Below are 13,473 nucleotides of genomic sequence, written 5' to 3' on the forward strand. Positions count from 1 at the left end.
GACCCTGGCAGTAGCCTCCTCCTAAGAAATTGTCTAATTTCTCCATGTTTTAATTCATCTTCTACATTGCAATAAAAAACACAGATCTAATTGTGTCATTATTCTGTTTTTGTTGTTGTTTTGTTTTGTTTTGTTTGTTTTGAGACAAAACAAACCTCTGTCGCCCAGTCGCCCAAAACAAGCCTCTGTCACCCAGGCTGGAGTGCAGTAGTGTGATCTCAGCTCACTGCAACCTCTGCCTCCCAGGTTCAAGCAATTCTCCTGACTCAGCCTCCTGAGTAGCTGGGATTACAGGCATGTGCCACCATGCCCAGCTAATTTTTTGTAATTTTAGTAGTCGGGGTTTCACCATGTTGGTCAGGCTGGTCTTAAGCTCCTGACCTCAAGTGATCCACCCGCCTTGGCCTCACAAAGTGCTGGGATTACAGGCATGAGCCACCATGCCTGGACTGTTTTTTACATTTTTCATACTTATTGAGTTAAATTCAGAATCCTCAAAATGACATTCAAGGCCATGCACAATGTGGCCCCAACCTAATTTTCTAATTTTATTTTATTATTATTATTATTATTTTTAGATGGAGTCTCGCTCTGTCGCCCAGGCTGGAGTGCAGTGATGCGATCTCTACTCACTGCAACCTCTGCCTCCTGGGTTCAAGCTATTCTCCTACCTCAGCCTCCTGAGTAGCTGGGATTAAAGGCATGTGCCACCATGCCCCACTCATTTTTGTATTTTTAGTAGCGACAGGGTTTCACCATATTGGTCAGGCTGATCTTGAACTCCTGACCTTGTGATCTGCCTGCCTCAGCCTCCCAAAGTGCTGGGATTACAGGCATGAGCCATCATGCCCAGCCCCTCAAATTTTATTTTCTACCATTTCTCTTTACCCACTATGCCCTAGGTTATTTATTTTAAAAGCATATTTTTAAATGACGGAAATGGTACAACAATAGCAATAACACAGATGTTTACAAAGAAATTTCATAAAGGAAAAATGGAACACCTCCTGCTTTCTCATTCTCCCCAAATCCTTACTCCAGAGGTATGCTAAGATTATTAGTTGCAAGCAACAGAAACCAACTCTGCCAACTTAAGGGGAAAATAAGTATATTGGAAGGTTATTAAGTAATACTTAGAGTTGATGGGAAAGCCAGATAATCAAGCTCAGAAAGTAGAACCAAGGACCACAGCCAAAGTCACACCACATGAATGATATTAAGGATACCTCAGCTGGAAGCACTACCTCCATCACCAATGCATGCTTCCATATTAAAGGAATTCTCTGACCCCTGTGTCTTTACATCATTTGTTCAAGAGTCAACGTCCTGAGTGGAAGCAGCCAAATGACCAAGCCTTGATCACGTTGCTTTTGCCTTAGCTGCAAGTGCAGCGGGAAAAAGGAAAACTTTAGATACCTTTGACTTCTCTCGTGGGAGTTGAGATCCTGTCTCCCATTAAGACTCACACAGAGGAAGAGATTTCAGATGCTGGGCAACCAAAACAGGTACAGGTGATTTTAAAGAATTGATGCGGCCGGGCGCGGTGGCTCACGCCTGTAATCCCAGCACTTTGGGGGGCCGAGGCGGGTGGATCATGAGGTCAGGAGATCGAGACCATCCTGGTTAACACTGTGAAACCCCGTCTCTGCTAAAAATACAAAAAATTAGCCGGGCGTGGTGGTGGGCGCCTATAGTCCCAGCTACTCGGGAGGCTGAGGCAGGAGAATGGCGTGAACCTGGGAGGCGGAGCTTGCAGTGAGCCGAGATTGCGCCACTGCCCTCCAGCCTGGGGGAGAGAGCAAGACTCCGTCTCAAAAAAAAAAAAAAGAAAAGAAAAGAAACAGAATTGATGCAAATAAGAAGCCTGAAGATCAGCAGCCACTGCTGTATTTACTGACTTTACATATATTATCTTTTTTTTTGAGACAAAATCTTGGTCTGTTGCCCAGGCTGGAATTGGTGGCACGATCATGGCTCACTGCAGCTTCAACCTCCTGGGCTCAAAAAACAGAACAAAAGAAAAATAAAATAGAAAAGCAAAAACAACAAAACCCATAAATGTTCACTATACCTCACATCATTAATTTATTTACTTATTTAATAAATGTTTGTCAGAAACTTCCATATAGAAGGCTTTATGCTATGTACTTTGGAAGACACAAAACGATTAGGATATGATCCTTCTCAAGGAGCCCAGTCTTTTCTTGGGAAGATAAAACATACCCAAAAAAGAAAAACACAAGGCAAGATGCTTTGTATAACTAGAAGAAACACACAAATAAAAATATGTTATGTGGCTGGGCATCGTGGCTCATGCCTGTAATCCCAGCACTTTGGGAGGCTGAGGTGGGCAGTTCACCTGAGGTCAGGAGTTTGAGACCAGCGGGGCCAACATGGTGAAACCCTGTCTCTAGTAAATATACAAAAATTAGCCAGGCATGGTGGCACGTGCCTACAGTTCCAGTTACTCAGGAGGCTAAGGAAGGAGAATAGCTTTTACCCAGGAGGCAGAGATTGCAGTGAGTTGAGATTGTGCCACTGCACTCCAGCCTGGACAGTGGAGTGAGACTCTGTCTCAAAAAAGAAAAAAAAAAAAAAAAAAAAAAAGGAAAGAAAGAAAGAAAAATGCTCTGATTTACTCTTGTAGCTATCATTTACATATTGCTATATAGTCTTTGGAATTCTGTAACTTGCGTTTATCATTTAATACTCTCTTTGGTCTTGTAAGATAGATATTCTCATTTTAGATTAGGAAACATGTTTAGGGATAATAAGAAAGTTAATTAACTGATATGATTTGGATGTTTTGTCGCTCCCAATCTCATATTGGAATGTGACCTCCATTGTTAGAGATGGGCCTAATGGGAGGTGTTTGGGTCAAGGGGGCAGATCCCTCATGAATGGCTTAACACCATCCCTTGGTGATGAGTGAGTTCTTGCTCAGTTAGATTACACGTGAGATCTCGTTGTTTAAAAGGATCTGAGACCTCCCTTCCTCTTTCTTGCTTCCTTCTGTCTCCATCTTACATGCCTGCTTCCCCTTTGCCTTCCACCATGATTGAAAGCTTCCTGAGACCTCACCAGAAGATGCTGGTGCTGTGCTTCCTGTACATCCTGCAGAAGTGTGAGCCAAGATAAACCTCTTTTCTTTTATAAATTAGCCACTTGCAGGTATTCCAGTATAGCAACACAAGAATGGACTAATAACAGTATCAGAGCTAGCATTCAAACCCATGCCTTTGTGTTCTAGGTTTTATGCTTTCTCTCCTCTACTAAAACTGAGGGAATCAGAGGAAACTGGGGGAGAAACATGGTATTTGTGAATGGGTGAGATATGACCATGCCCAAATAGGAAAGATAGAACAGATTCAATAATGAAAATAGGAAAAAGCAGAGTAAATTTTAGACATTTCTTAAAGAAGATACACCAGTGGCCAATAAGCACATGAAAAGATGCCCAACATCATTATAGTCATTATGGAAATGCAAATCAAAACCATGAGATACCACTTCATACCAGCAAGAATGGCTATAGGAGAATGGATATAATTAATATTGTGAAAATGACCATACTGCCAAAAGCAATCTACAAATTCAATGCAATCTCCATCAAAACACCACCATCATTCTTCACAGAGTTAGAAAAAACAATTCTAAAATTCATATGGAACCAAAAAAGAGCCCACATAGCCAAAGCAAGAGTAAGCAAAAAGAACAAATCCGGAGGCATCATACTACCTGATTTCAAATAATACTCTAAGGCCATAGTCACCAAAACAGCATGATACTGGTATAAAAATAGGCACATAGACCAATGGAACAGAATAGAGAACCCAGAAATACACCCAAATACTTACAGACAACTGATCTTTGACAAAGCAAGCAAAAACATAAAGTGGGGAAAGGACACCCTTTTCAACAAATGGTGCTGGGATAATTCATTAACCACATGTAGAAGAACGAAACTGGATCCTCATCTTTTACCTTATACAAAAATCAACTCAAGATGGATTAAGCAGCTGGGCGTAGTGGCTCACACCTGTAATCCTAACGCTTTGGGAGGCTGAGGCAGGCAGATCACGAGGTCAGGAGATCGAGACCATCCTGGCTAACACGGTGAAACCCATCTCTACTAAAAATACAAAAAATTAGCCGGACGTGGTGGTGGGTGCCTATAGTCCCAGCTACTTGGGAGGCTGAAGCAGGAGAATGGCGTGAACCTGGGAGGCGGAGCTTGCAGTGAGCTCTGATCACGCCACTGCACTCCAGCCTGGGTGATAGAGCGAGACTGCGAGACTCCCTCTCAAAAAAAAAAAAAACAAAAAAAAACAAAAAAAAACACCACAAAACAAAGAAACAAAAAACAAGATGGATTAAGGACTTAAACCTAAGACCTGAAACTATAAAATTTCTAGAAGATAAGTTTGGAAAAACCCTTCTAGACATTGGCTTGGCCAAGGATTTCATGGCAAAAAAAAAAAAATAGCAGTTGCAATATAAATAAAGGTAAATAGCTGGGACCTAATTAAACTAAAGAGCTTTTGCACAGTAAAAGGAACAGTCAGTAGAGTAAACAGACAACCCACAGAGTGGGAGAAAATCTTCACAATCTATACATCGGACAAAGGACTAATATCCAGAATCTACGATGAACTCAAACAAATCAATAAGACAAAAAAACAATTGAGCCCATCAAAAAGTGGGCTAAGGACATGAATAGACAATTCTCAAAAGAAAATATACGAATAGCCAACAAACATATGAAAAAAATGCTCAACATCACTAATGATCAGGAAAATGCAAATCAAAACCACAGTACGATACCACCTTACTCCCATAAGAATGGCCATAATCAAATAATAAAAAAATAGATGTTGGCATGGATGCAGCAATCAGGGAACACTTCTACGCTGCTGGTGGGAATGTAAACTAGTACAGCTGCTACGGAAAACAGTGTGGAGATTCCTTTAAAAACTAAAAGTAGACTACCATTTGATCCAGCAATCCCACTACTGGGTATTTACCCAGAGGAAAAGAAGTCATTATTCGAAAAAGATACTTGCACGTGCATGTTTATAGCAGCATAATTCACAATAGCAAAATCGTGGAACCAACCCAAATGCCCATCAATCAACGAGTGGATAAAGAAACTCTGGTATATGTATATGATGGAGTACTACTCATCCATAAAAGGAATGAATTAACAGCATTTGCAATGACCTGGAGGAGATTAGAGACTATTATTCTAAGTGAAGTAACTCAGGAATGGAAAACCAAACATCATATGTTCTCACTGATATGTGGGAGCTAAGCTATGAGGATGCAAAGGCATAAGAATGATACAATGGACTTTGGGGACTTGGGGGGAAGAGTGAGAGGGGGTGAGGGATAAAAGACTACAAATATGGTGCGTTGTATACTGCTTGGGTGGTGGTTCGCCACAAATCTCCACCAAACAACTTACTCATGTAACCAAATGCCACCTGTACCTCAATAACTTATGGAAAAATAAAATTTAAAAAAAGAATGGATATAGGAAAAAAGACAGACAATAACTAGTGTTGGCAAGAATGTGAAGAAATTGGAAACGTCATACATTGCTGGTGGCAATGGTACAGCACTTTGGAAAACAATTTGACAGTTCTTCAAAAAGTTAAATATAGAGTTATTATGTGACCCAGCAAATCTACTCCTAGTATATACCCAAGAAAATTGAAACATACATCAATGCAAATACTTGTACATGAATGTTCACAGCAGCATTATTCATAATAGCCAAAAATGGTAATAATCCAAATGTCTGTTAATTGACGGAGAAACAAAATGCAGTATTTTAATACAATGGAATATTATCTAGCCATGAAAATGAGATACTGATACATGTTACAACATGGATGAGCCTTAAAAACATGATAAGTAGGCCGGGTGCAGTGGCTCACACCTGTAATCACAGCACTTCGGGAGGCTGAGGTGGGTGGATCACGAGGTCAGGAGTTCGAGACCAGCCTGACCAACATGGAGAAACCCTGTCTCTACTAAAAATACAAAATTAGGCGGGCATGGTGGCGCATTCCTGTAATCCCCACTACTCGGGAGGCTGAAGCAGGAGAATCGCTTGAGCCCAGGAGGCGGAGGTTGTGGTGAGCCAAGATTGCGCCATTGCACTCCAGCCTGGGCAACAAGAGCGAAAGTCCGTCTCAAAAAAAAAAAAAAAAAAAAAAAAAAGATAAGTAAAAGAAAGCAGTCACAAAGAACCACTTACACGATTCAACGTATGTGAAACATCAAGAATAGGCAATCTATAGATAGAGGTAGAAAGTAGATAAGTGATGTCTACTGCTAGGGGGATGGGGTGGTGACACAGCATGACTATAAAAGATACAGAGTTTTGTTGTGTGGTAATGAAAATGTTCTAAACGTAATTGTAGTGACGGTTGCACAATTTTAAATACAATTTAAAAACCATTGATCTGGCTGGGCATGGTGGCTCACGCCTGTAATCCTAGCACTTTGGGAGGCCGAGGTGGGCAGATCATGAGGTCAGGAGATCGAGACCATCCTGGCTAACATGGTGAAACTCCATCTCTACTAAAAATTACTATCTACTCTACTAAAAAATTAGCCGGGCGTAGTGGCGGGCGCCTGTAGTCCCAGCTACTCAGGAGGCTGAGGCAGGTGAATGGCGGGAACCCGGGAGGCAGAGTTTGTAGTAAGCCGAGATCGCGCCACTGCACTCCAGCCTGGGCGACAGAGCAAGACCCCATCTCAAAAAAACAAAAAACAAAAAACATTAATCTGTATACTTTTTTTTTTTAATTTATTTTTATTTATTTTTTCTGAGACGGAGTCTTGCTCTGTTGCCCAGGCTGGAGTGCAGTGGCGATCTTGGCTCACTGCAAGCTCTTCCTCCTGGGTTCATGCCATTCTCCTGCCTCAGTCTTCCGAGTAGCTGGGACTACAGGCGCCCGCCACCACGCCCGGCTAATTTTTTTGTATTTTTAGTGGAGACAGGGTTTCTCCATGTTAGCCAGGATGGTCTTGATCTCTTGACCTTGTGATCCACCTGCCTTGGCCTCCCAAAGTGCTGGGATTACAGGCGTGAGCCACCGCGCCCGGCCTACCTGTATACTTGAAATGGTTGGATTGTATGATATATGAATTACATCTCAATAAAGATGTTATGAAATGATAATAATAAGTTTAAATCTGAACAACGAAAGCAATAGCTGTTTAAATCAGTGGCCTGCAAAACATGTTAACAATTAGGTCAATTCCTTCTTTGCATTTCCTCCATCCATGGTTTGATCTATCTTCCTCCAAGTCTGCTCTGTCACTCAGGCTGGAGTGCAGTGGTGTGATCACAGTTCACTGCAGTCTCAACCTCCTGGGCTCAAACGATCCTCCCACCTCAGCTTCCTGAGTAGCTGGGACTATAGGTGTGCACCACCAAGCCCACCTAAATTTGTTTTTTTGTTTGTTTGTTTGTTTTGTAGGATGGGGTTTCGCCATGCCTGGGCCTGCCAAAGTGCTGTGACTACAGGCATGAGCCACCACACCTGGCCTGAACACTAATGGTGAAATAAAGCTGGGTAGCTGTAAGTGGCTTGCCCAAAGTTCCACAGTGAGGTGGTACAAGAACTGGCACTAGCACTTGGGACTTCTGACTTTTGATCCTGAGTTATTGCTGCTACATCATTCCATGAGCGGCATTAGGAATCACAGGTTAAAGAGGTAAGGTACTACTTGGGGGGATTCTCTGAAAATTTATGCCTGCGTGCAAAAGCAGGAGAGGTAAATAATCAGGGAAACAGTGGGATGAATAACTCTGACGTTTTAGGGAGAAGATATGACCCTCATTTCCAGGAGTTTCTACACAGGGTAAAGAGTGAATGGAAGGTTCATCTGCTTATGCTTACATATGTAAATACGTGTTCAGAGCTACATGCCCTTAGATAAGTCAGTGCCCCTCTCTGAGAGGGAGCTCATCATCTCTGAGACAGCTAAGGTATCTCCCAGCTCTGATAAATAGGATTCCACATTCCTAAGTCCAGACGGCTGACATTAGGACAACTGTAAAGGTCCTAGAAGTTCCATTCCTCTTTTTGGGAATGATCTTAGAATGTTTGGCTTGGGTCTGTTATGTGGCAGCCAGACTATTAGAGCTCCAGTTGTAGTTTACAAGAGCAATAAACAAATCTGAAACAAAGGTAAACAAATGACTCCCTGGCATATAATAAAAGTATCCTTCTGGGTGGCTTGGCTTACTGGATTCCCCGTCTTTTAATTCAGTTCAACACGTGTGCCTTGATTTTATATCTCTGCCAGGTGGCGTGAGGTTTAGGTTTTGGACCGCATTCTTTTTCCAATTCGGCCAACTGTTGCTGAGAACTGTTTTATGCAAAGAATTGTGCTAACTGCTAGCAGGGATACAAAAGTGGATAAAACATGATCTCTGCCCAGGAACTGATACGACAGTCTAGAAGGAGAAGCATACAAAGCAGTTTATTTTAACACAGAAGGAATGAAAAGATTCAAAGTAATTATAAGCTATGTACTGAAAGAAAGAGATCTGGGAAGGCTACACAAAGGCCATAGATTTCATCTGGGCCTTGAAGAAGAGAATTACAGTAGGTGAAAAGGGGAAGGATGTTTCTCCTTTCCTAGGCTAAGATCTTTGAGGAAAGAGATTATATCTTATTTATCTCCATGTTCCTGACACCCAACATAGTGCCTGGCACAAGGAAAGAGTCAAATACATGTGTTTTGAATTGATGAATAATGAGTGGATTCTGGACTGATATAATAGCACAAAGACAAAGTGGATAAAAGTGCACCTTATGTTTAGGGAATGCTAAATGGTCTGATGTGGTTGCTCTGAATATTGGTTATGTAAGGAAATGTTGTGGGAAATCAAATTTTAGTATCAGATTAAGAATGCCATGCTAAGAAGTTACACTTAGTCTATAGGCAATAGTTAACTATTTACTCCTCTAGGCAAAATACCGTTGTTCATCTTTGTATCCTTGGTATCTACCACAGTGCCAGGAATTTAGAAGTTAGTCAATAAATGGCTGGATGAATGAATGAAGAGTTTTGAGGAAGGAAATTATTTCATCCAATCTGCACCTTACTTTACTGATAATAATCCCTCAGTTTTATGTACAATTTTGTAGTCACAGAAACATTTTATTCTATTATGTCATGAAAAATGTTATTGATATGCTCAAAAATCTTATTAGGAAAGAAGGACAGATATTATTATCATTTCTTGTAGATGTTATTATTCTCATTTCCTGGCAATGTTATTCTTCTTACACCCAGTATAAAGAAACCAAAACTCTATTTATTCTAATATCCCTTGGTATATCTGAAGGTCTGTTTATATGTACCTGCATATAACAGGATTCTCATGGGTAGCCTTAGTCTTGTATCACACTCACTATAATCAGGATTTCTACATATCCCAAAAAATAGATCCAACTCTTAATGCAGGGATATTGTACTGATCACTTCATGGGGATCCTGGCTCTACCATCCCCGACCCAGCAGAACTTAATCAATTCTTACACATTTCTGTTCTTTTTCTCAAGTTTGATCTCCCTAAACATCAATGAACTTATCTCTCTTCCTTCTCTTTCCTCTCACAATCTTGCCCTCCTCCCACCAAAACAAACAACAAAACCCATTATTTTATTAAGCGTTTCATTTCTCAATATGTATATTTTTCTTAGCAAAACAAAAGTCCCATGGTTTTTCTTATTTCCTTAAACATGGTGTTTTATTTCATCCAGTTGCAACTGAAGAGGTGATTAGATTTGGTCTGTGGAACTCCAGGGAACAGATTAATGAATGAGAGGAAGTCAAAGAGAAATAAATGTTAGTTTAATGTAACTTTCTGACCCAGCAATTCAATAATGGAACTGGCTGTTTCACAAAGTAGTGAACTCCCCATTACTGGAAGTATTCAGCATGTCAAGTCCAAGTTCTGACCTCTAAAACCACATGTGACAGTCCTACATATGTTCAAAGATGGTGGTCCTATTCTCCTAAATCTTTTCTTTTTTTCTTTTTCTTTTTTCTTTCTTTCTTTTTTTTTTTTTTTTTTGAGATGGAGTCTCGCTCTGTCGCCAGGCTGGAGTGTAGTGGCGTGATCTCGACTCACTGCAACCTCTGCCTCCTGGGTTCAAGCGATTCTCCTGCCTCAGCCTCCTGAAGTAACTGGGACTACAGATGCCTGCCACCACGCCCAGCTAATTTTTGTATTTTTAGTACAGACGGGGTTTCAACATGTTGGCCAGGATGGTCTTGATCTCTTGACCTCATGATCTGCCCGCCTCAGCTTCCCAAAAGTGCTGGGATTACAGGCATGAGCCACTGTGCCTGGCAACCTTTTCTTCTCTAGATTAAACGTCCTACTTTCTTCAAGGGTTCCTTATTTGATGTGGCATTTCAGTAACCTGCTATTGTTCTTCTGGACTTGTTACAATTTGTCAATTTCTCATGCATTTATTTAAAAAATTTATTGAGTCGGGTCACTAGGATTACTAAATAAGAAAAAGAAAATTATTGAGTGATTTCTATGGTTCAGACACTGTTTTAGGACGCGGGAATAGAGCAATACAGCAGAGAACAAAACAAAGTCTGTCTTAGAACCTACAGTGTACTGGGAGGGACAGACCCTAAACAAGTAATTTTTTTTTAACATCAGAGATAATAGGTAGAAAAATAAGGGAGGTCGAAGGGAGGATAACTGACTTGCTGTTTGAGACAGCATAATCAGGGCAGGCCTCTGGAATAAGATGACAGTTGAGCGGAGAGCTGAAGGAAGTGCAAGAGTGGCCAGCGGAAGAACAACCCAATTTAGATAGACAGAACAAGTGCAAAAGCCCTGAGGAGTAAGCTTGGTTTATTTGATGAACATGGAGGCCAGTTTATCTGAAGTGGTACAGGCAAAGAGGAGAGAAAGAGCAGGAGGCAAATAACGGAGGGTCTAATAAGCCAGTTATCTGTACTTTGCTGTTTGTTCTGAGTGAGATGGAAAGCCATTGGAGGCTTTCGAGAAGAGGACTGACATGATTTGATTTGCATTTGAAGAGCATCACTATGGCTACCATGGGGGGAAACAAAGTTTAAAAGGCAAAGAAATACTCAGGTAGCTCCAAGGATACTCGTACATTCCTGCTAGGAGGCAATAATATGGGTGAAAACTGATGGTGGCATGGACCAGGGTGATACCACTACTTACCCATCAGAATAGTTAAAAAGAAGAAGACAAACAAGGAAGGAAAGAAAAGACAGTAATGGCAAGGATACAAGCCAATTAGAACTTTCCTACATTACTGTTGGTAAGGTAAATTGGTACAAAACAACTACTGTTTGGAAAACTGCAGTATCTACTAAAGTTGAACATCTGCCTCCTAGGCATATGCCTAGCAGAAATGTTTACCTATGTTCACTGAAAGACATATAGAAAATTAGTCATAGCTGTAAGAATTAAAGAAAGAGGAGAGAAACACAAAGGGCGGCTCGACAGTCAACAGGGACAGGTTTATTTTGAATAAACCTGAGTGGGGCAGCTGGCCAAGTTAGGTCAGAGCCACACTCTCTTACAGACTAAGAGTTTTTAAGGATTCAGGGTAGGAGAATTTATCAGAGACTTGGACTGCTTCTGTGTCTCTTTGTTGTGCTTACCTCGGAGGGAGAGTTGTGTGTCTATTCCCCTACATCTTTCTGCAGCTGCAGGCATATCCCTCGGGTCTGCTTATAGCTTCCCTATCTTAGTGCACCTGAAGGGAAAGGAATGTGCTTATTAAGGCCTACTGTTTACTGGGGGCCATTGTATGAGGGTGAAGTTCAGCAGCTACCCAAGAGACTTTTCCCCCAACCTCGCTCTGTAGCGAGCTGTCTTATCTGTATTTTACTGTCTGCTCTTTCTGTCTATTTGTAGTTAGAAGAGAATGATTTCCTTGAAATGCATGAGGCTAGAAAGGGAGCTGGAACTTAAAGTGGCGGTGTTTGTCCGAGATGACAGTGCTCCTGCTCTGTCAATAGCAGTATTCTTTGTAATATCACCAACTAAAAAGTACCCAAATACTATCAAGAATAGAATAATGAAACCAATTATACTATATTTACATAACGGAATAAACAACAATGAGAATGGAAGAACTTAAACTACATGTCTTAATATAAGTGAATGTCACAAATATAATATTGATCAAAGGAAGCCAAACACAAAAAAGTATAAACTATATGATTACATTTATATAAATTCCAAAGACACACAGAACTAACCTGTGGTGTTAGAAGCCAGGATATTGGTTACCTTTGGGAAGCTAATGATTAGAAGGCAGACATGAGGGCTTCTGAGGCGATGCCCTATCTCTTTTTTTTCTTTCTTTCTTTCTTTCTTTTTTTTTTTTTTTTTTTTTTTTTTTGTGAGATGGAGTCTTGCTCTGTGGCCCAGGCTGGAGTGCAGTGGTGCCATCTCGGCTCATCTCAAGCTCCACCTCCCGGGTTCATGCCATTCTCCTGCCTCAGCCTCCCGAGTAGCTGGGACTACAGGCACCCGCCACCACGCCTGGTTAATTTTTTGTATTTTTAGTAGAGATGGGGTTTCACTGTGTTAGCCAGGATGGTCTCGATCTCCTGACCTCGTGATCCATCCACCTCAGCCTCCCAAAGTGCTGGGATTACAGGCATGAGCTACCGCACCCGGCCTTTTTTTACTTTTTGAGACGGAGTCTCACTCTCAGGCTGGAGTGCAATGGCGCAATCTCGGCTCACTGCAACCTCCACCTCCCAGGTTCAAGCGATTCTCCTGCCTCAGCTTCCCAAGTAGTTGGTACTACAGGGGCATGCCACTATGCCCAGCTAATTTTTGTATTTTTAGTAGAGATGGGGTTTCACTGTGTTGGCCAGGATGGTCTTGATCTCTTGACCTCATGATTGGCCTGCCTCAGCCTTGCAGAGTGCTGGGATTATAGGTGTGAGCCACCGTGCCTGGCCTGCCCTGTTTCTTAATCTGGATTCTGGCTATATCAATATGCTCACTTTGTGAACATTCACTGAGTTGTACATTTATAAATTTGAGCACTTTCCTGTATCAGTGTTATCCTCAATAAAGTTTACATTACAAAGGAATGACTCAGAGGTTTTTATCTGTGCAACTGGAGGCTATAATTGACATTTATTGAAATGGGGGAAGCTATAGAAGAAACAGGTTTTGGTGGGAAATGCATTCATTATGTACATATTACATTTGATATTTATTAGACATCCAAGTTGAAATGCTGATAGAATGCAGTTGGTATACAAGTCTGCAGTTGAGGGAAATGTCTAGGCTGAAGACCTAAATTTGAGAGCTCACTATATAGATAACATGTAAACTCATAAAGCTGGATGGGATCACCTAAGGAATAGTCTGGACAGAGAAAACATTCAGGTACTAAACCCTGAGGATGCCCCAACATT

The 13,473-nt window shown here is 41.3% G+C and overlaps 1 protein-coding gene and 1 long non-coding RNA gene across 4 annotated transcripts in view; one reads left to right on the forward strand and one right to left on the reverse strand.

Annotated features, from left to right (window-relative positions):
• Positions 1 to 13,473, reverse strand: part of LOC107000422 (uncharacterized) — an 86,733-nt gene that overhangs the window by 29,388 nt on the left and 43,872 nt on the right. The gene's annotated exons all lie outside the window — the stretch shown is intronic.
• Positions 1 to 13,473, forward strand: part of PROCR (protein C receptor) — a 46,661-nt gene that overhangs the window by 8,620 nt on the left and 24,568 nt on the right. Inside the window, exon 4 of one of the 3 annotated variants that reach the window (XR_013399871.1) lies at positions 7,494 to 7,731. The exons of 1 other annotated variant lie outside the window; for it this stretch is intronic. Coding sequence is in view for 1 of the 2 variants with exons in the window: in XM_077951779.1 (XP_077807905.1) it covers positions 7,494 to 7,534 (41 nt within the window). In the remaining variant the exon portion in view is untranslated. Of the gene's footprint in view, positions 1 to 7,493; positions 8,217 to 13,473 lie in introns of those variants that run through there. One more of the 3 variants, XM_077951779.1, reaches the window with a different exon arrangement.

Source organism: Macaca mulatta, chromosome 10, assembly GCF_049350105.2.
Source record: "Macaca mulatta isolate MMU2019108-1 chromosome 10, T2T-MMU8v2.0, whole genome shotgun sequence".
Taxonomy (NCBI): domain Eukaryota; kingdom Metazoa; phylum Chordata; class Mammalia; order Primates; family Cercopithecidae; genus Macaca; species Macaca mulatta.